Source organism: Dendrobates tinctorius, unplaced genomic scaffold, assembly GCF_039654945.1.
Source record: "Dendrobates tinctorius isolate UK_male_01 unplaced genomic scaffold, ASM3965494v1 ptg000046l, whole genome shotgun sequence".
Classification (NCBI taxonomy): Eukaryota; Metazoa; Chordata; class Amphibia; order Anura; family Dendrobatidae; genus Dendrobates; species Dendrobates tinctorius.
This window is the reverse complement of record NW_027361714.1, coordinates 73,587,619-73,611,823: the sequence shown is the minus strand read 5'-3', so window position 1 is coordinate 73,611,823 and position 24,205 is coordinate 73,587,619. Positions and strand designations below refer to the sequence as shown.

At 44.1% G+C, this 24,205-nt stretch overlaps 1 protein-coding gene across 4 annotated transcripts in view; it reads right to left on the bottom strand.

Moving 5' to 3' along the window:
- FYN (FYN proto-oncogene, Src family tyrosine kinase) overlaps positions 1-24,205 on the bottom strand; it is a 292,152-nt gene that overhangs the window by 20,808 nt on the left and 247,139 nt on the right. For all 4 annotated transcript variants that reach the window (XM_073575994.1, XM_073575992.1, XM_073575991.1 and 1 more), the window contains one exon: positions 14,328-14,459. In XM_073575994.1, coding sequence (XP_073432095.1) covers positions 14,328-14,459 — 132 coding nt within the window. The remainder of the gene's footprint in view (positions 1-14,327; positions 14,460-24,205) is intronic.

The window sequence follows — 24,205 nt, the reverse complement described above, 5'->3', positions numbered from 1 at the left end:
TTTATTCTAAAATGGATAAAGACAGAAGAGCCCAAAGAGATCAGGTTCTGAGAGAGAAGAGAGGAATTAAAGAAGAGCAGGTACCATTGTTCGCTTTAGGGCGAAAAGACTCTATACTACCAGACATGGACACTGACTGCCCAGAAATGGCGTCCAAACGGCAAAATCTGGAGAAAATGAGAAAGACCAAAAGACATGAGATCCTAACAGAGAAAAGGAATATGGAGACCCTCATGGAGTCTCACTCTGCAGCCTCTGCTGAGCTTCAGAGGGCCTTTCTTATCTCCTTGAAAAAAATCGGAGATCTGGTCCCTGAAATTCGGAAGAGGAACAAAGATGCCATCTTCAAGAAGAGGAGAAACAGCAGCGCAGAGTTAGAGCTGGAAGAGGTTCTCCAAGAAGCACCAAGACACGTCACAGTCTCCAGATCTGAAAGTCTGGAGGCACCGAACCTACAAAGAGCAGCAGCCCAGAAGAGGATCAGGAACAGCAGAGATTGGGTTGTCCAATGTAGGAGACGTCTCATCTATGCCAAACCCATTATAAATGGGAATGGTGCATTACGGAGGTCCAGAACATCATCTGAGAACATCTCCATCCCAGAGAACAAACAGCTGAGTGATTCTCCACCAAACACCTCACCGGATAAAGAGAAACCAGGTAAGGTGGAAATTGCTCTGTATAATAAGACTGGGATGAGGGGAATTATACTCCTAATATGTACAGACCTCACATCAAAATTACAGAAGAACTGTCCTTGTTGTCCATAGCAACCAATCACAATGCGGCTTCATTGTTCTATAGAATGTTAAGAAATGGAATCTGTGCTGTGATTCGTTGCTATCAGCAACAGAAACGCCTTTGCTATTGGACAGTTTTGATAAATGAGAGCCCAAATATTAGACATTTCCGGCTTATTTACATAAAGCTGTGTAAAATTCAAATATTTGCTCTGGAGCTATATTTGTTAACCCCTTTCTTGACAGGGTAACCTTTGGTTGTTTTTCCTCCCTCCTTTGAAAACCCATAACTATTTATTGCTTAACTTTTCTGCCAATTTAGCTGTATGTGGACTTGTGTCTTTTAGTGGACAGAGCTGTAGTTTTGTACACTATTCAATGTTCTGGAAAATGGGGGAAATTATTCAAAATGTGGTAAAATTGTGGAAAAAAGTTATTCAGCCATTGTTTTTGGTTTATCGAGTGGTAAAAATGACCTTCCAAAATGTTTCTCGATGTCAGTTACAACTATGGCAATAATGAACATGTATTTGTTTTTTTTAATTAAGTGGTGAAAGAAATTAAGGAATTTTATAACAAAAATGTATAGTGTCCCCATATTGGGAGACATTGTATGTTTTTGATTTTGATAGCTCGATGGTGCTGTGTGAGGACTTGATTTTTGCGTGTCGAGTTCTAGCTATTATTGATACCTTTCCTGGGTAGACCGGACATTGTGATATCTTTAAATTGCATTTTTTTAGGTGGACACGGTGCCCTAAAAAAATAACACAATCCTGATGTTTCAATTTTCTTTTTCTCACTTCATCGTTTACTGTTTGGGTTAATTAATGTTATATTTTTGTACATCGGATTTATACAGATGGGGTGATACTAGATATGCCAATTAATATTATTTTCATTATTGTTATTAATGAGGAGGCTAATATATTTTTTAATTCTTTTCTTTAGTCTCCTTAGGGGACTTGAACCTGTGATTTTCTGATCGCTTGTACTATATACTGTGATAGAACTGTATATAGCTAAATTAATGTTCTCATATGAAATTAAGCCAGGCTGGTCTTAACAGAAGGAGGAATATGAAAGACAGGGGCTTTCAGCAGGCACATATAGTCATTTCAAACAATTGACCCCCTGCAGCTGTGTCCTGGGGGGAGGGGTAATGGCTGCTGGTATATACAAATCAGCATTGGCTTCATTTAAATACCACTGTCAGCTTTGAAATGGTTAAACAGCAGTAATCGGAGAACGCTCTGGTGGCTGCAGTTATAGGCAGGTGGATGCTATGTAATACAGCAGGCATTGGTACGACGCATGCTCAGCTCCTGAGTCCGCTCCATACATTTGCTGCACAACATGACAACCATTTCCATTATGAATTCGCTAAAGGGTTAATAAATCTTGTATCTTCCAAGCAGATGGAATGGATAAGATGTCCCACGACACAATGGACATCCCGGCACAAGACCTTGGAGATGCCAATGTACAGATTTCTCCACAAAGAGGACTGGTCCACACAGACCAACCTATGGACCTTTTCAGTCTTGAGTTCCTGAAAGATCTTGGGAAAGGAAACTATGGAAAAGTAAGTGTCAATTTATATTTTTCCGTGCTCCTCAATGTATCCTGAACAGATACACAGGAGGGATGTACTTATTCATTACAGGATGTTCATATGTAATGATACTTGGGATAAACTAGTGACATATTACACAGTAATAGATGGGAGTTTGGTTTGATCTGTTGTGATTTTTCTCCAGGTCAGCTTGGCATCAGATCCGGTCAGTGAAGGACTTCTGGCCATTAAGATCATGGACAAGAGATCTTGTGAGGACATAACATACATAATATCTACAGAGCTAGAAGTCATGAGAATGGCTGCCGGGTGCCCCTACCTAATGTCTATGCGGGCGTTTATGGAGACACCTACGGAGTGTGCAATAGCCATGGACTATATGGCCGGAGGAGACCTGTTGCACCACATGAAAGATTCAATGCTGTTTAACACAAAGACAACAAGGTAAAATGTCTAATACTGAATCTAAATAATCTGCTGCCAGCACATTGTAGTCCTAGAGCAATGGAGAATGACAACAAGAGCAAATAATGAGGTGAAAAGGACACACGTGTGTGATCTCCTCATGTTCTCCGTATGATTGTGTATGTAACCACTGATCCACCCTTTACTTTCTACTCCACAGACTCTTTGCGGCAGAGATGGTGTGCGTACTACAATTCCTGCATGAACACGGCGTCATACATAGGTAATCATTTCACCTCCATAAATCTGTCACCTGTGACTCTCTGTTCTCTCCTTACATATCTATTGTAGAAAGTTCTTTCATGAATTATCCTCACAATCAGTGTCTGCTCCTTCTCCCTGCAGTGACCTGAAGCCAGATAACATCCTTCTCCAAGACACTGGACACATCAAAATCTGCGACTTTGGCGTATCAGTCACAAATGTGTCTGAGGGTGACATAGTGGAGTACGTTGTTGGCACTAAGGGTTACATGGCGCCTGAGGTAAGGAACATGTGACTGGTCCCGATAGTAGGATTGAGGGATAATCTGATCCCAATGCATCCTGCTCACATCAAATCACAGACCTGTCCTCATAGTATGTGTGCAATTCCCCTTCCCGGTATATTCAGCTTCTCTCCAATCTCATGTTCCCACAGATAATGAATGAGGAAAGATACAACCATCTGGCAGACTCCTTTTCCTTTGGAGTCATGCTATATATGATGAGCGTAGGGGACTAGCCATTTTACAGCAAAGGCTCAATGGATGAATACCACCAGTCTCTGCGTGAGCACATCCCTTATTTTCCGCCAGGGGTTTGCATTAATACCATTGACATCATAAAAAAGGTGAGTAGTAACAGATGGATAAAGATGACAGTGGATTACAAGAATAGATAGAAGATAAGATGTGGACAATCCATAGACATTGTGTAATAACTTATCAGTAATACTATATAATCTAATGACTAATGGTCTCTTGTTTTTTAGCTTCTCTGCAAAACTCCATCTGCCCGATTGGCCATAAGGTCATCCATCAGGTCCCACCCGTTCTTCCACTCCATAGACTGGAGCGATGTGGAGTGCGGGAGATCCGACCCACCTTTCCCATATTATTATGTAAGTATAACACATACAGACATCCATAATGTTATCACTATCCAGTAACGCACTTGCCCACTACATCCCTTATTGTTATATCCCTCAGTACACTGTATATACTAAATGTGAGGTGCTGATTCTCAAACATGTATATTTCTCTTCTTACAGCAGGACTATTAGGCTGATAACAATCAACCCCATTCCAGTAACATACAGGAATGAAGATTTACAATTAATCAGATGAGACAACGAAACTGGACTTTCTAATTTACCGATCTGTGACAAACCTACCGAGCTTCCACCACATAACATTCACGTAGATTTGAGCACCAAACATCCAGGGATTTATTCCGATCGCCATACTTGGGGTCAGGAAGGAATTTTTTTCCCGTGATATGAGGATAATCCAACAACGAGTCCTCAGGGTTATTTTTCGCCTTCCTCTGGATCAACATAGCAAGTAATTAAAGGCTGAAATTGAAGGCCTTCTTTCAGCTATACTTGCTATGTCACCATCTGGACGACTCATCTACAATGTGGTGGTAAGGAGAAGACTACCAGATATGGACAGACAGAAGGCAGCGGCTGCTCCTTCACCTACCGGATATTTACGGAAAGAAGGCAGCGGCTGCTCCTTCACCTACTAGATATGGACTGAAAGAAGGAAGCGGATGCTCCTTCTCCTACTTGGCCATGTACAGACAGAAAGAAGCGGCTGCTCCTTCTCCTACTTGGCCATGTACAGACAGAAAGAAGCAGCTGCTCCTTCACCTACAAGGCCATGGACAGATGGAAGGAAGCGGCTGCTCCTTCACCTTCCTGCCCATGGTCAGACAGAAGGCCATATGGTTAATCGCGATGCTGTAGGAATCCAGGAAAACACCAACTACTCAGATCACATCACACATTCCAGCTCTTCTCCTCTCTGTCATGTGTGATCCAGACCTGGATGTCCAAAAACGGCACAAGTGCAAACCAAGGCCCGAGGAGCAGAATCATCATCTGCTCCTTTCTACAAAAAGTGACAGTACTTATACACTTTCTTTTATCATTATTGCAAATTATTAACAACTTTATTGCATAAAAAAATGATAAAACATCTATATTGCTTTTGGTTAGATTCTTCTCATATACAGACATGTATTTCAGTATTCTTATAGGTATCATTATCAGGGTCAGAACAAGTTATTTTGGTGCCTTAGGCAGATAGAGCCAATGGTGCCGCCAGCAAACTATGGTAACAGGACCCCTAACGTAGCACCTCCCCCCTCTGATTGGTCAGGTAACAACCTCTGATGACCACTTCTGCTACAATTATTACTTTTTCCGAATAAATACTGGCAAAAGTAAAAAAAAAACTATTGTGTATTATGGGTGAGGCTTACCAGGGAGCACAATTTCAAAGTTATATGCAGAATCATTCATTGTTTGTGGATTTACACATTCCAATTGAAAATGTCCAAAATTTTTTACCTTGGATCTGGGGGAGGACGAAGTAGGGTCCGAGCAGCACCCTGAACCTCATCACCAGACGTTAACCCCCAGGGGGAAGGGGTGATCCTGATGAGACTCAGATATCTACGCTCACTTGGACTGTACTGTGCTGTCAGGGCAGGAAGTGGAGGAAGGTAACTCTAAGGACGTGGAATGTGATAACACAGAGGATGATGATGAGGGGATAGATCCCAGTTGGCGTAAACACAGAGGCACACAGCTGAGTAGGTCATCTGAGAAGGTGGAGGAGGAAGACGAGGCGTTTACGTTGCGCAGTACGGCACACATAGTGATGTAGCCACGACAAGCAATTTCCTCAGCCACAACTTGGCCAGCAGAGTTTATGGGTCTGCAGCTCGCATGTGTGGCAAGGTCTGCCTAGCCTGGGCCTTTTTTGACACTGCAAAGGATGAGCCATCTCACGTAATCTGCCAACTTTGAAAAAACTGAGTAGCGGGAAAAAGTGCAATTATTTGACTGCTACATGTATGCACCTTCACATGCACAGTCAACATTCGTTACTCTGGCAATCCCACTGCTCTAAAATGCGGACCAGCAGACCTCAAAAACCAACAGCCACCCCATCAATCGCATCTGCTGCTTCTTCCTCCTCTGTTACTGTGCTAAGCATTGTGATGCAGGTCTCTGACCGCAGAACCTCGGGTTCTTTACCTGCTCCAGTCAGGCTGAGTGAGAGCCTGTCAGCTTTCTCACAGCTTTTTCAATCCACATCTCCTCCTGCACTTCCCTCATGGTCCAGCAGTTTATACAGTTCACCGTACACCTCCCTCTCTCAGCCAGCTGACGTTACCGCAGTTGTGTTCACGTAAAAGATTGTTTCCTCCTACACGTGATAAAGCTAAGAGGTTGAACTCCACCAACTCCGATCTGTTGGCAATGAAAATGCTGCCTTTCCGCCTGGTAGATACAGATGGTTTCCGAAAGCTGATGGCCATCGCAGTCTCCCAGTACCAGTTGCCCAGCCACCATTACTTTTATTAGAAAGCTGTGCCTGCGCTACACCAGCATGTTGCAGACAACATCACCCACTCCTTGACTAAATCTATGTCTGCATTTCACCACAGATACTTGGACGAGTAAGCATGACCAAGGGTGTTACATCTCACTGACTGGGCACTGGGTGACTGGTGTTTGTGAGGGACAGGCAGGGAAGGTGCTGCTCCACAAGTCTTGGCATCCCCACGCCTTGCAGGACAAACCTCCATATTTCACACTTCCTCCAATGCAACTGTGTCCTCCTCTACCTCGTCTAGGGCCTCCACCTGCACCCTCAACCTCTGCCTTAATGGGACATGCGTTCCAACAGTGGAGAACGAATCGCCACCACCTCCATACTGCGCAGCTCACAGCAATCAGGTAGTGTTAAAATTGAGATCGCAGTCAAACAGCTGAAGAGTTGTGGACAGCTCTCCAGGATGAGTTTAATCAATGGCTGTCTCCGCTGAACTGACATCCATGGAAGGCCATGTCCGAAAACAGTGTGAACTTAGTGGAGGCCCTATGCCAAGGCAAGCCCACACACGTGCCTTGCATGGTTCATATCCTCAACCTGGTGGTACAGTGTTTTCTCTGACAGTATCCTGGCCTGGGTGAGTTGCTGCAGAAAGCATGGAAGTTGTGTGCTCACTTCCTCCGTTCACACCCATCAGGTCATCGACTTGCATCAACACAGAAATCTTTGTCCATGCCAGTTAACAAGTTGATATGTGATGTGCTGACTCTTTGAAATTCCACTCTGCACATGTTGCAGCAACGGTGGCAGCAGCTACGAGCCCTGACACAGTATGTCATATCGTAAAGTCTGGGTCAACACAGTACGGATGTAGCACATATCACGTTTACGTAGTGGGCACAAATTAAGGACCTCTGCACCCTTCTGCACAGTTTCAAAATGGCCGCTAAGATGGTTAGCACTGATGATGCCATCATCAGCATCACTATTCCAGTCATCTATATGCTGGAGAAGACTTTGAATAGTTTGCGGGAGGAGGTTGTTGTCCCAGAAGAAGAGGAGGAAGCAGAGGAGGATGCAGAAAGGGATAACATTGTCTCAAAGTTCCAGACTGTCATCACAGAAGAGAGTACCAAGGGAGGGTGAATAACTATGATCGAGGGGGGCTGGTGATAACGGACAAACTGTCAGTGAAGGTGCAAGATCGGAGGAACAAATGGAGGAGGAAGAAGTTATGGGTGAGCAACTGTCAGGAGATGAAGAGGATAACCATCCTCTCTCTGTTGTTCATGGTTGGCGGAAGTGGGGAAGGAGGAAACAAGTATCAGTGTTACCCAGCCACCAACACAACATGGGCTTGGACCTCATGGAAGAGCCTGACATATGAGTGCCTTCTTGCTGCACTATCTCCAACATGATCCCCATATAGTTATGATTCAAAACAGTTGGGACTACTCGGTTGCCACTCTGTTAGATCCACATTATAAGACAAAATTTTGCCAGATGATTCCCACCCTAGAAAGGGACCCGCGAATGCTGCAGTTTGAAAACATGCATTTAAACAACCTTAAGAGAGGTTTTCCCAATGACAGCAGTGAGGCACACAGTGTGCATCACAGCTCTAGACTTTCAAACTCTGGCACGTCAAATCGTCAATGCCAAAACATCAGCAGCAGCAGTTGTAGTGGAAGTTGCAGAAGTAATTTCTATGAGTCCTTTGACACTTTTTTTTAGACCAGCTCGTGCACCAGCACAAGAGAGTCCAAATCTGACTCGTGGTGAACAAATGGAAAGGATGGTGCAGGGGTATCTAGAACTGAATATCAATAGGATATCAGGGAGGGTTTGGACCCTTTCACATTTTGGTCTTCCAAAATGGATGAGTGGCCTGAACTCGCCCCTTACACTTTGGAGGTTTTATCATGCCCAGCATCCAGCATTCTCTCAGAACGTGTCTTGAGCGCTGCTGCTGGTGTCCTGACGGATAAGCGCAGCCAGTTGTCACCTGAAAGTGTAGCCCGCCTAACTTTCATCAAGATGAACAAGTAATGGATCTCCAAGGACTTTGCACCCAAATGGCAGACAGTACAGACTAGGCTATGTTGAAGTTTTTAGTGTGCTGCATTGATCTTGCGTAATTGCCCTCTGTGACGTCTTTAGTGTGGCTTCTGTGCCTGCTGCAGATGTTAACACAAATTTGTGGATATGTGAACAGTCATGTTTGGTCTCCATCTGCTGGGTTGGCTGTAGTAGAAGTTGTGTCGGTCCCTATTATACTATTTCTACTCTCCTGAAATTGATGCCACTTCAGTGGTGTCAGGCCCTCACTTTTTGAAATTTTTATTTCATTCGTTTATTGAACCTCAGGACACAAATAATGTACAACATACATAATAGCTTATGATAACAAGCATTATACATAGCACACATGTTTCTGTCCATTGTAAAATACAATGCAAAGAGATTGCACACTCTTATAGATAAACAAGGCCATATGTACATATCCTTCCAAACATACCTAAAGGATAATTGGCTATACATTTTCCAGCATGTATATCAATCCAATTCCACAAGCCTTGTCGTATCATTCAGAAAATTCCTAAACTACAACTACCACTACATCAACTAGTATCTCCTATTTCAGCAGCCTGGTCTCCTATATCATATTATGTTGCATGTAATGTCTCAGCCTTGCAAAGTAAGATGAGAGGAATTCCACCTCTCCCAAATCTTTTCAAATTTGCCCAGGCATCCCCTATTTTGGTATAACATGCGCTCATATGGAACAATCAAATTTATCAACTCGATCCAAAATCTAAGGGAAGGACATGAACCCCCCATCCACCGCAATGCCAGCACCTTCCGTGCCATAAACAGCGTCTCGCGCAGGAAGACCCCAGTATAGCGATCCCAAATCTCCTCCTCCCATACCCCAAACAAGCAGACCAATGGCTCTAGAGGGACAGGGGTTTGTACCAGGGATGTCAGTAGTGTAGTCACCTCTTTCCAGTAATGTAGGATGGTGGGACATTGCCACACCATATGAATAAAATCCGCATCTGGCAAGTGACATCGCAAACATTCTGATGATTGAAGCCGACCCATCCTAAAAAGTCGCATCGGAGTCAAATACAATTGATTAATTAGGAGTCAAATACGATTGATTAATTATATATAATTGTATCATTCTATTGTTAATAGATGGTGATACTCCAATCGGAGATTCCAGAATCTCCTCCAACTCCTCTCTTTGCGCATTAGGGATGAGTCGTTCCCACCTCCTCTTAATGGAGCTTATGGTCGATTCTGCCCCTACTGACAGCATGTATGTATACAAAGAGGATATGAGACCCTGGGGACCCTGCGAATTGAGGATTCCTATCAGAGGTAGAGATGAAATAGTACGGCCCACACCCCTACCCCTCATATGTGATTGAAGAGCCGATCTCAGCTACAAATAACGAAAAAATTGAGATCTCGGAATATCATGTGTGACCTGTAATTGTTCAATAGACTTTAAGATCCCTCGGTCACACAAGTCTCCCATTGAAGAGACGCCACACTGAATCCAAAAAACGGTGGTTGGGTGATTCAACAACCCCGGAAAATAGTTATTATTCCACAGGGGCATTTCAGCTATAAAATCTTTAAACCCAATTACGTTCTTGATTTGTCTCCATATTAATTGTGCCAGCCGGAGCAGGGGTAGCAGACGTGGGACATTAGTTTTCTCCAACTCAAGGAACACTAAAGGGCAATCCGCTTGTGCAGCTTGAAGCAAGTGACTTTCAGAATTGGGGAGGCAATTACCCGGCATCCATTTACTTAAAGCTTTAGGCTGTCCAGCTAAGTAGTATAGGAAAAAATCTGGCAACGTCGCCCCACCTCCCTTCTTTGGTCTTTGTAAAGTGGACAATATAAGTTTGGGCCTAGTTTTCCCCCATATAAAGGACGTGACCAGGGAATTGAGATTTACAAAAAAGGACCTGGGCACCGCTACTGCATTGTGCTGAAGGGAGTAGCTAAATTTAGGGAGTAGTATCATTTTAATCAGGTTAATGCGTCCAGCCACAGATAATGGGAGCCTACTCCAGGGTGCAAATTTAACTTTAATCACTTTTTGAAATTTGAATACTAGTGATTGGGTATTCATCTGCTGGTGTAGTGGAAGATGTGTCGGTCCCTATTACACTATTTCTACTTTCGTGAAATTCATGCCACTTTGGTAGTGTCGGCCACTAACATTTGGAAATATGAACTTTCCTGGTTGGGTGTCCATCTGCTGCATTGGCTGTGGTGTAAGAGATGTCGCTCTTTATAATACTAATTCTACTGTGGTGAAATTGATGCCACTTTGGTGGTGTCTGCCATTAATTTTTGGAAATGTATACACTCCTGGATGAGTGTCCATTTGCTGGGTTGGCTGTAGTGGAAGATGTGTTGGTCCCTATTATACTATTTCTACTGTGGTAAAATTGATGCCACTTTATCAATGTCTGCCACTAATATTTGGAAATGTGTGAAGTCCTGGTTGGGTGTACATCTGCTGGGTTGGCTGTAGTGGAAGATGTGTCTGTCTCTATTATACTATTTCTACTGTGGTGCAATTGATGCCACTTTTGTGGTGTCTGTCAGTATTTTTTTTGTAAATGTGTAGACTCCTGATTCGGTCTCCTTAATGTGTGTTGCCTGAATCAGTAGACCTCCGAGACTTGCAGGCCTCCAACTCCTTTGAGTCAACTACCTGTGTTACTATCCTTAGATTTTTCTGACAAAAGTAGTCTACGAAACTGACATTTGTGCCACCTGAGTGTGGCTGAGCATGAAAGCAGGTTGAGCTGTTGCATGTGGTATTAGGGCTCCCAGCACAGAAGGCCTACACCGATCCCTCACTCACCTCATCATAATTTGAAATTCAATTTTAAGCTGTAAATGCTGGCCCAGACCCTGATACCTCATGCATGGCTGATTGCTGCTGTGCTATTATAAAATTTGTACTGTGGATGAATTGAGGCCAATTTCCTGGTGTCTGCCCCTATTTTGATGTGTTTTGGCAGCTTTTGGGCCCGTTTGAAGGTGTTGTGTATGCGTTTCTTATTGCCTCCCATTGACTTGAATGGCGTTTGATGAATATTCGATGAATGAATCGGCGAATATTGCAAATTCGGCGATCATAATCCGAACCGAACTTTGAAATATTCAGTCAACTCTTTTGAGGACAAATGGCATCAATTGATTCCTTCAGTAACTGAAGAACAGTGGAAGGACGCTTTAGAAGATTATACTGTAGTATTGCCAGATGCAAATAATAAGCTAATACGATTATACAGCTCTGGCAAAAAGAGACCACTGCACAATTTTATAAAAATCAGCTTCTATACATGTCTGACAGCCATTCCATTGCAGTGTCAGTTGAATTCCAACCAGAGTATACCTCATTCTACTTAATGTGCTTCTGATTAGGTGATCACCTGAACCAAATCTTATTTAACCAAGGAAAGTATAAAAAACCCTGCTGTGGTGTTCACAATCCTCTTGCAATAGGACAAGCTGGATGGCAAAACAAGTGCTAGTAATATCCCAAAAGTAATAGGAATGAAAAAATAACAAGCTAAAGTTTGCCAAAGACCATAAGGATTGGACCATAGAGGACTGGAGTGAGGTAATCTTCTCTGCTGAGTCTAATTTTCAGCTTTGCCCAACACCTGGTCGTCTAATGGTTAGACAGAGACCTGGAGAGGCGTACAAGCCACAGTGTCTTGCACCCACTGTGAAATTTGGTGGAGGATCGGTGATGATCTGGGGATGCTTCAATAAGGCTGGAATTGGGCCAGTTAATCTTTGCAAATGACGTATGAATCAAGCCGCATACAAGGTTATCCTGGAAAAACAGTTGATTCCTTCTGCTCAGGCAATGTTCCCCATCTCTGAGGACTGTTTTTTTCCAGCAGGACAATGCGCCATGCCACACAGCTAGGTCAATGAATGTGTGGATGAAGGACCACCACATCAAATCCCTGTCGTGGCCAGCCCAGTCTCCAGACTTGAACCCCATTGAAAACCTCTGGAATGTAATCAAGAGGAAGATGGATAGTCACAAGCCATCAAACAAAGAAGAACTGCTTAAATTTTTGTACGAAGAGTGGCATAAGGTCACCCAAAAGCAGTGTGATAGACTGGTGGAAAGCATGCGAGCAAGAATGAAAGCTGTGATTAAAAATCATAGTTATTCCACAAAATATTGATTTCTGAACATTTCCTGAGTTAAAACATTAGTATTGCTGTTTCTAAATGATTTTGAACTTGTTTTCTTAGCATTATTTGAGGCCTGCAAGCCCTGCATTTTTTTTGTTATTCTGACCATTTCTTATTTTCAGAAAATAAATAAAAAATTTAGTGCTTGGAAATTCGAAGACATGTTGTCAGCAGTTTATAGAATAAAAGAGCAATTTACATTTTACTCAAAAATATACCTATAAAGAGAAAAATCAGACAAACTGAAAATTTTGCAGTGGTCTCTTAATTTTTGCCAGAGCTGTAGATATACATTTATATTTATTTACCATAGATACTCGAGTATAATTAGAGATTTTCAGCCAATTTTGTTGGAGCTGAAAGTCCCCCCCCCCCCTCTCGGCTTATACTCGAGTCATATACGCCAGGGGGTCGGCAGGGGAGAGGGAGTGTCAGATCATACTTACCCCCTTCTGGCGCATCTCTGCAGCCCCCTGCTTCTCCCAAGATGTCCGGCGCCTGTGTTCAGCGGCCACGTGGTACCGCTCATTGAAGTCATGAATGTGCGCATATTCATGACTTTAATGAGCAGTATCACGTGACCGCTGAAGGAAGGAAGAGCTGCCAGAGACCGTGGAAGAAGAAGGGGCTGCAGAGACCACACCAGGAGGGGGTAAGCATATGCGATATTCACCTGTCCCTGTTCCACCGCCGTGCGCTGCTCTGTCCTCTGCATCCTCTGTCTGTGACGTACATGTCAGAGGGCGGTATGACGTATTTAGTGTGTGCCACGCCCTCTGCCTGAACAGTCACTGACAGAGGGATCCGGAAGACAGAGATGCGCGCGGCGGTACAACGGGGACAGGTGAATATCTCAGGTGCCGGGGGCCTGAGCAATCGGTGACACCGGCACCTGGCCCCCATAGCGCGCCGGTGTCCTCGCCTGCTCAGGACATCGGCACCTGGCCCCCAGTGATGAGAGGTGAGTTTGTCATTTTTTTTATTTGCAGCAGCATATGGGGAATAATCTATGGAACATCTTATGGGGCAGCATATGGGGCATAATCTATGGGGCAGAATATGGGGCATAACCTATGGAGCAGCATATGGGGCATAATCTATGGAGCAGCATATGGGGCATAATCTATGGAGCAGCATATGGGGCATAATCTATGGAGCATCTTATGGGGCAGCATATGGGGCATAATCTATGGAACATCTTATGGGGCAGCATATGGGGCATAATCTATGGAGCAGCATATGGGGCATAATCTATGGAGCATCTTATGGGGCAGAATATGGGGCATAATCTATGGAACATCTTATGTGGTCATAACCTTTATGGAGCAGCATATGGGGCATATTATTCTATGGAGCATCTTTGGGGCCATTATTAACCTTTGTACAGCATTATATGGGGCGTATTTTGTATGAAGCATCTTATGGGGCCATCATGAACTGTATGGAGCATTATATGGGGCTACTGATTCAATATGGATATTCAAAAACATTTAACCTACTGATGTCTCAATTAATTTTACTTTTATTGGTATCTATTTTTTTTTTGAAAATTTACCAGTAGCTGCTGCATTTTCTACCCTAGGCTTATACTCGAGTCAATAAGTTTTCCCAGATTTTTGTGGCAAAATTAGGGGGGGGGTTGGCTTATACTTCAGTATATACGGTATATTGAAATTCACAGTTAGCAAAATTGTGTTATTTGTCTCATCTCTGTAGAGAGATGGCAGGTTTGCACACTCACCAGGATAGGGGACTCTTCCTTTAGTTACAAGTTCTGTCAGTAAAATACCAAATGACCACACATCTGACTTGATTGTGAACCTTCCATACAGCGCTGCTTCAGGGGCTGTCCATTTTATGGGGAACTTTGCACCTGCAAAACAAAATCACATTCCCATATTATACATATATGGCATCCCATGTGACTACATGGACCAAAACCAGACAACTACAGAAATACAATAAAGCGGCTTTAAATCACTAACTGGCTTCATGCACCATAATAATGCAACCCTGGTCATATAGTTTTTTTTAACAAATCATTTTTATTGATTTTGCATGGTTTTTCATTACCAACAATAATTACAATTACCATAACAAAGATAAGCGATGCCATTGTGTATCTGTCAGTGGCGGATTATAATGAGGTCAATATGGGCGGTAGCCCAGGGCCAAGTGGTGTGGGGGGGCCCACCAGCCCAGGGTAAATTGCCCCATTATAATCCGCCACCGGCCACAGCAGCTCCTCACTGATAAATCCCTGCTCTGTGCGCACAGGACTTGTGATGAGGTCACAGGAGGGGAGGAGTCAGGGGTCACATGATGAGGCATCTCAGTCGGAGGCCCCTGATCATGTAACTCCTGACTCCTCCCCTCCTGTGACCTCATCACAGGTCCTGTGCGCAAGCACAGCCCTCGATGTATGTAACTATGCTGACTGTCATCGTGCTGAATCAGTCAAGTATGTGTGGGGTCAGGAGGGGTTTACAGGGTGGATGTAGCTGCGTGTGTGTACGAGGTGTACGGAGCGGACCCGTGGGTGTACGAGGTGTACGTAGCGGAGCCGCGTGTGTACGAGGTGGATGGAGAGGAGCCGCGCATGTACAAGGTGTACGGAGCGAAGCATGTAGGACGTGTACGGAGCGGAGCCGCTCGTGTAGGACGTGTACGGAGCGGAGCGGTGTATGGAGTGAAGCCGCTCGTGTGCGAGGTTTACAGAGTAGAGCCATGTGTGTACAGAGTGGAGCTGTGTGTGTACGAGGCATACAAAGCGGAACCGTGTGTGTATGAGGTGTTCGGAGCCATGCATATACAAGGTGTATCATGGGGAGCTTTCATACCTCCCAACCGTTCCAGATTTTGAGAGTCTGCGCCACTGCCCCGACCGGGAGCTGACTTTTCCCGCGGACACAGGAGTACACGGCGGAGCTCCGAGGAGCATTTGAAAACTCGCACGTGACGTTCCATCGGAAGTGACATGCTGGAAGCTGACCGTAAATGAGTTAATTTCGGGAGGAGATTGTGACGGAACCATGGAGGCACTTCAGGGAATGCTTCAGATCCATCACCGTGTCCTCCTCCGACAGCGCGGACAGCGAGATCGCCTTGGACTCGGGAATGTCGGCCATGTGAGTGGATCATGATATGTTCTGCACCAGGAGGCTCAGGTGGGCACTACAATGTGAGCCAGACTGGTATGGTATCTTTACAGAATTTTTCTTTCTCTCTGTTCTACTTCTCTTTCTTTCCCCTCTTTCTTTCTCTCTGTTCTTCCCCTCTTTCTTTCTCTCTGTTCTTTCTTTACACTTTCTTTCTATTTTTTCTTTCCCCTTCTTTCTTTCTCTCTCCCTCTCTGTTCTTTCCCCTTTCTTTTTCTCTCTCTCTCTTTGTTCTTTCCCCCTCTGTTCTTTCTTTTTTTCCCCACGTTCTTTCTCTCTGTTCTTTCGTTTTCTCTCTTTCCTTCTTCTTTTTTTCTCTCTCTCCTTTCTTTCTCTGTTTTCTTTTTTCTCTCTCTGTTCTTTCTTTTCCTCAGTACCAGCCACTGTGCCCACAGTACCAGCCACTGTGCCCACAATGCCAGCCACCGTGCCCATAATGCCAGCCACTGTGCCCTCAGTACCATTCAGTGTGATCAGCGGTGCTAAATGGGTGTGGTTGTGGCGTGGACATGGGTGTGACTAGTTGTGAAATGCGTGTGGTCGGGCGGCTGGTAACCAATCATCATAGTGGAAGTTGTCTGTTTCCATCAACTTTGTTATATGTGGGCACCTCTAGTAAGGTGGGCACGAGATGGCGGGTCTTGTCACCTCTGCCTCACACATAAGTTACTATGAGGTGTACTTTATTCCTACCACGTTTCTTTCTTGGCCTACTGAGAGAAATGTTTTGACCAGTTGAAAGTTATACAACCTGAGGATTGTGCATGTGTGCGCTGTCCGCATGTAGCAATATGTGTGTGTGTGTGTGTGTGTGTATATATATATATATATATATATTTACTAACTCCGACCCCTATATGAACCCTGCCACTCCGTCCGCCGTCCACTTTCCCATGCTCCTGTTCCAATCCTGGGGTCTTTTTTGTCCCCCCTTGGTCCTCCACATGCTGAACATCCTGGGACATGACTAATATTGCGCAATGTGTGCTTGTTCGTCGGCAGATGCAGTGTCGTGTCCAGTGTGTGAGGAGACGGCGACTTGTCTGTGGCGCTAATCCCTCTGCTGCCATGTTGGGCACAACCTGTGACGAGGAGCGTTTCTTCCTGTGTATCCGGCCACAGGCTGCTTCTTCTATCTGGGCAAGTTCATGAAGCAGAAGCCTCTGTGTGACTCATGTGAAGTAACTTGTCTGACAGGTCATGGGTCCAGGTCAGCAGGTGATTGCAGACTATTAGCTGGTTTCTATGTTAGGTACAGGTGAGTCAGGACTAGATGTTGGGTGGAAGCCTTCCAGTATTTGTAAGGCCTCGTGCACACGCTGAGTATTTGGTGAGTTTTTACCTCAGTATTTATAAGGCTTCGTGCTCACGCTGAGTATTTGGTGAGTTTTTACCTAAGTATTTATAAGGCCTCGTGCACACGCTGAGTATTTGGTGAGTTTTTCACTCAGTATTTGTAAGACCTCATGGACACGCTGAGTATTTGGTGTTTTTTACCTCAGTATTTGTGAGGCCTCGTGTGCACACATGTATTTTCTGAGTTTTTTACCTCAGTATTTAACCCCTTCCTGCTCCTTGACGCACAGTATGCATCATGAAAACTAGTGACTTCCCGACCCCGTCGCATGACCGGGGGGGCCCACAGAGTCTGAACAGCCCGGGACCCTGGCTACCCTTAATCCACCCCTGGTATCTGTATACAAAGAAAATAAGAGAAAACAGTTCTCAAACCCATAATCTTCACCCTCCCCCAACCCTACCCTTGCCATGTCCTCGAGCCAGACCCCCACCCTGTATCTACAGTGTGGTGACAATGATCAAAAAATCAAGATGTATTAACCTTTAAGTTTCCCAAGGTACCCTGAAGATCATTCATTAAGTACCAGTCCGCCGGCAGGAACGGAGTCATAATCCGAATGATCTCGTCCCGAGTGCACTTATGTTCGATAAATCCTCTCCACTTACTGAAGAACTGCTCCATTGGTTTTGCTTTGTCTCTTTCAGCTTCCAACTTTTCCAAATACATTACCTGCTTAATATTACTCATTAGCTCCCTCACAGTCGGGCTCTCGCCCGTAAGCCATCGCCTCAGGATGCATTTCTTTGCTGGAATTGCTAGATCATGCAGTACCGACTTCCTCCCCTTCCCATTTCCCATGTCCAAGTCATAATGGAAAATCCAGAGCATCGGATTGAGATCCCAGTCTTTCCCCCTAACCCCTTGGTAAAGTCCCAAACTAATGCCCAGAACTTTTGTATCACTTTACATCCCTACAAACAGTGATACATATCCGTTCGTTCTGACCCGCATTTCTTTGCTATTAAGGACCCTCGACAGGGGTTTGATGGCCATATTAAACAGTAAGGGCGACAGTGGGCAGTCCTGGCGTGTGCCCTTTCTTAATGGAAATACATCAGATAAAAATCCAGGTGTATACACTCGTGCCTGGGGGTTCGAATAGAGTGTCTGTACAGTTAGTGCCATACATATTTGGACAGAGACAACATTTTTCTAATTTTGTTTCTGGACATTACCACAATGAATTTTAAACAAAACAATTCAGATGCAGTTGAAGTTCAGACTTTCAGCTTTCATTTGAGGGTATCCACATTAAAATTGGATGAAGGGTTTAGGAGTTTCAGCTCCTTAACATGTGCCACCCTGTTTTTAAAGGGACCAAAAGTAATTGGACAGATTAAATAATTGTAAATAAAATGTTCATTTCTAGTAATTGTTGGAACATAATTATGACATGGTGGGGATATCTGAGACATGGCTGGATGAGAGCCATGACTGGGCTGTTAATTTACAGGGCTATAGTCTGTTCAGAAATGACCGTACAAATAAGCGAGGGGGAGGCGTGTGTTTATATGTAAAATCATCCTTAAAACCCATCCTTCGTGATAATATATATGAATCTAATGAAATTGTAGAGTCCCTGTGGGTAGAGATAAGGGGAGGGGGGAAAAATAATAAATTACTGATAGGGGTTTGTTATAAATCTCCAAAAATAATGGAAGCTACAGAGAATATCCTCATAAAGCAAATAGATGAAGCAGCGACTCAAGGAGAAGTCATTATTTTGGGGGACTTCAACTACCCTGAAATACATTGGGGAACCGAAACCTGCAGTTCCAGCAAGGGTAATAGGTTTCTGACAACGATGAGAGACAATTACCTTTCACAACTGGTTCAGGACCCAACAAGAGGGGGGGCACTGCTAGACCTAATATTAACCAACAGGCCAGACCGCATATCAAATGTAAGGGTTGAGGGTCACTTGGGTAATAGTGATCACAAATTAATAAGTTTTCATGTATCCTTTAATAAGATGTGTAGTAGAGGGGTTACAAGGACACTAAACTTCAGGAAGGCAAATTTCCAATGGATGAGAGATGATCTTGGTGCAATTAACTGGGACGATATCCTGAGACATAAAAATACACAAAGAAAATGGGAGACGTTTATTAGCATCCTGAATAGGACCTGTGCACAATATATACCGTATGGGAATAAATATGCGAGAAATAGGAGGAAACCACTATGGCTAAATAGAGCTGTAAGGGGCGCAATAAGAGATAAAAATAAAGCATTTAGAGAATTAAAGCAAGTAGGTAGTGATGAGGCATTAAATAAATACAGAAGATTAAATAAATTCTGTAAAAAGCAAATCAAGACAGCAAAGATTGAGACAGAGAGACTCATTGCCAGAGAAAGTAAAAATAATCCCAAAATATTCTTTAACTACATAAATAGTAAGAAGCTAAAAAATGATAGTGTTGGTCCCCTTAAAAATAGTCTGGGTGAAATGGTGGATGAGGATGAGGAAAAAGCCAATATGCTAAATGACTTTTTTTCAACAGTATTTCCACAAGAAAATCCCATGACGGATAACATGATCAGGGATAAAAATTCTCCATTAAATGTCACCTGCTTAACCCAGCAGGAAGTACGGCAGCGTCTACAAATCACTAAAATTGACAAATCCCCGGGCCCGGATGGGATACACCCCCGAGTACTGCAGGAATTAAGCACAGTCATAGATAGACCACTATTTTTAATCTTTAAAGATTCCATAATAACAGGGTCTGTACCACAGGACTGGCGTATAGCAAATGTGGTGCCAATATTCAAAAAGGGGACAAAAACTGAACTTGGAAATTATAGGCCAGTAAGTTTACCCTCAACTGTGGGTAAAATCCTGGAGGGTTTTCTAAGAGATACTATAATGGAATATCTGGAGAAGAATAACCTTATGACCCAATATCAACATGGGTTTACAAGAGACCGTTCCTGTCAGACTAATCTGATAAGCTTTTATGAAGAGGTAAGTTCCGGACTGGACCAAGGGAATGCAGTGGACGTGGTGTACATGGACTTTTCAAAAGCTTTTGATACGGTGCCACACAAAAGGTTGATACATAAAATGAGAACAATGGGGATAGGGGAAAATATGTGTAGGTGGGTTAAGAGCTGGCTCAGAGATAGGAAACAAAGGGTGGTTATTAATGGAGCACACTCGGACTGGGTCACGGTTAGCAGTGGGGTACCACAGGGGTCAGTTTTGGGCCCGCTTCTTTTTAACATATTTATTAATGACCTTGTAGGGGGCATAGAGAGTAGAATTTCAATATTTGCAGATGACACTAAACTCTGCAGGGTAATTAATACAGAGGAGGACAATTTTATATTACAGGAGGATTTATGTAAACTAGAAGCTTGGGCTGATAAATGGCAAATGAGCTTTAATGGGGATAAATGTAAGGTCATGCACTTGGGTAGAACGAACAAGTTGTATAATTATGTGCTTAATTGTAAAACACTGGGCAAAACAGTCACTGAAAAAGACCTGGGTGTATGGGTGGACGACAAACTCACATTTAGTGGCCAGAGTCAAGCAGCTGCTGCAAAGGCAAATAAAATAATGGGATGCATTAAAAGAGGCATAGTTGCTCATGAGGAGAACATAATTTTACCTCTATATAAGTCACTAGTGCGACCACACTTAGAATACTGTGTACAGTTCTGGTCTCCGGTGTATAAGAAAGACATAGCTGAACTGGAGCGGGTGCAGAGAAGAGCGACCAAGGTTATTAGGGAACTAGGGGGTCTGCAATACCAAGACAGGTTATTACACTTGGGGTTATTTAGTTGGAGAATCGAAGGCTTAGGGGTGATCTTATTACAATGTATAAATATATGTGGGGACAATACAAAGACCTTTCTAATGATCTTTTTACTCTTAGACCTGTGACGGGGACAAGGGGGCATCCTCTACGTCTGGAGGAAAGAAGGTTTAAGCATACTCACAGACGCGGATTCTTTACTGTAAGAGCAGTGAGACTATGGAACTCTCTGCCATATGATGTTGTAATGAGTGATTCACTACTAAAATTTAAGAAGGGAATGGATGCCTTTCTTGAAAAGTATAATATTACAGGGTATATACACTAGTCTCCTTAATATTGCGTTGATCCAGGGAGCTAGTCTGATTGCCGTATGTGGAGTCGGGAAGGAATTTTTTTCCCCAATGTGAAGCTTACTGTTGCCACATGGGTTTTTTTTGCCTTCCTCTGGATCAACATGTTAGGGCAAGTTAGGATAGGATATGGGTTGAACTAGATGGACTTAAAGTCTCCCTTCAACCTTAATAACTATGTTACTATGTTACTAGTACTTGGTACATACACTGGCAGCTATTAATAGGTAAGATGCGGATTTCCTTACTGGGGTCTTTATAATGGGTATGCATATGAGAGTGACAATGATTTAAAGGCTATTCAGCATTTCACTTGATCCCTCCCTAAGCACTTTATATGCACTATGCTCTTTCTGTGATTTATTTGTTAGGCGTGTCATTCTCTTCATTTACATATTAATCCCATTGAGGATTGTTTGCCTGTGCCCATGCTGTTATAACAGTGTTCTTTGTGACCTCCACACATGAGCTTTTGAAGTATGCTTTGTGTTTCGGAGTCTGTATATTACATTAGTCTGTCATTTATGTGGATATTTATTTAAATAAAATATTTCTGATATTTTTACAATTTTTGGACGCAATTACTCTGTTTTTTTGTGTAGGATCTAAAGCAGAGGCAATTGTGGGTTCAGGTCTGCTCATACTCAGGAATCACAGGCAGTCTATCCATATCCACTCATCTATTAACAGAAAAACACATACTGTACACTACATACTACAGATACACACACAAGAAACCTATGCATCCATTCACACACAGAAAAGCACACACTATACACACTATTACATACACTATAAATTACATTCCATGTACTCACGTGTGCTGCAGCACAGCCTTCACTGAAGTTAGTGCTCCATATTGGCCCCAGCACAGGAGGACACAGGGAGCTGCTGCCTCCTCTAGGAGTCTTTGCAGACAGGATCTCCCCCTCCTCCTCTCGGTCCGACTGCCTTCTGTGATCTCAGGATGGTAGCTGCAGAGGAAGGAGTATGGAGGGGGCAGGGTACAGAGGCACCAGCAGGCAGGGGCAGCAACTATTCTCAGGAATGGTGGATGCTGCCCCCTCTTGGCTACATCTGTAGTCAGGAGGGGGCAGCATCAATTTGTGACACTGCCACCTACTGGCCATTGTAATGGTTACACACTGAGGAGATCAGCCGGAGGGTGAGGGCGAGAGAAGACAGAAGGAGCCAGTGCTGGAGGCGGCACCGAGCTCTGCACAGGAGCAATGCTCAGGACTTTGTGCATCGGGTCTCCTGCACTGAGCGCTACCACTGCCGCCCAGCAGGTGGCGCCGCCTGAGGCAACAAGCTCAAGTTGCCTCATTATAGGTGCACCCCTGCTCACAACATGGAGAGGGGACTGAGACGGCTGACCGTAAGGTACCGGTTGGAGGAGAAGCAGATGCTGGAAGAGCTCTAAGGTTGCATGTCATTGAAAATACACTGCCAAGCCCACGGTCCCATGTAGCCTCTGGAGGGAGTGGAGACATGGGAGGAGAGGCCTCAGGTAATGCAAACTGTGATGGAAGGAGCAGGGGGAAGAGGAGAGGAGTGGGCCATAAGATATCTGAGAATCATCATCAGCCACAACAATGCTCTATTGATTATGGGCGTTTGGCCAGTGAGGTAGCGGCCCATTTGGCGGAGGAAATAAAGGGGTATATTGATTCTGCAATTCGCAACGCTCTGCTTAAGCTGGAGGCAAAATATGAGAGTCATGATAATAAAATAAAGGAGGCTGAACAGAGAATATCGGAGGCTGAAAATACCATAGTCTCCTTGAACAAACGTATCCGGGACCTATCGACCCTATCAGTTAAGCTCTGTGAGAAGGTTGACGACCTTGAGACCTACTCCAGGCGTAATAATCTGAGGATAGTGGGGCTTCTGGAATCTGTAATACCGGGACAACTTGATGAACTTTGTGAAAGGGAGCTACCAAAAAGGATGGGTCTCAATCACGCATGCAGAGTTGAAAGGGCGCACAGAGTGGGTCCAGTGAGAGATCAATCTCCAGGGCGAATGTTAAGGATGTGGCCCAGATGCTGAAAACAAGAGCATCATGACAAGTCGTCGTCAAATATCTTGACTGCAAGCACAAGAAGGAGTTGCTGAGAGCATTCAGAGAGAGGAGGCAGCCATAACAGTTTAAAGGACACAAACTTTTGCTGTTTGGAGACTATTCAGTGGAGGTAACGAGGAGGAGAAAAGATTTTAGCGGTGTGCACTGTACTCTGCCACAAAAAGATACGTTTCCAGCTCCTCTATTCTGCCACATTGAAGGTGCGACATCAGGATGGCTCTTTTGTCTTTTTTAAAAGCCATGAAGGAGTGGAGGCCCAACTGCTAATGGCTGCAGAGAGAAGAAAGGACATTGTGGCAAGAAGTGGAGAGAACCGTCACGAGAAGGAGCCCACTTCGTCTACAGCGGCGGCACATGAGGAGAGGAGACAGGGGTTGCCTGACGGTGGAGGAGCCATAATTTGAATTTGAGAACTTGTGAAGCAGCAGTACTGGAGAGGAAGGATTCGAGGTAGAGAGGAGAGAGAGAGGAGAGAGATAGGAGAGGTTTATGGAATCTGTAAATATAGACTAAAAAAATAAAAATCGGTATTGATCCATATTTCTTGACAAATGATCTCGGGAGGTTTTGGGCCGAAAAACTGTTTCTTTGCGTGTTCTGACTCCTCTTCTTCTCTGTGTGATGCCTTTTTTCTCTCCTTCCCTGTCCATGACTTATTCAAAGGGGGGGGGGGGCAGGATAAAGCTAATCTACTAAGAATGGGGATGCGGCGGGGATTTGTTCTTTTTTTTTTTTTATATTCCAAACGGCATGAAGGGGGGGGGGGTAAGAGGAGGATTTAGCAGCCAGACTAAGGGAAATCATGCAAAGGATTGTACAAGATTCTTTTACTTTCCAGGTGTGGGTTGTGGGGGGGGGGGGGGGGGGAGAGGGGAGAGATAGCCATGTCCCGGGC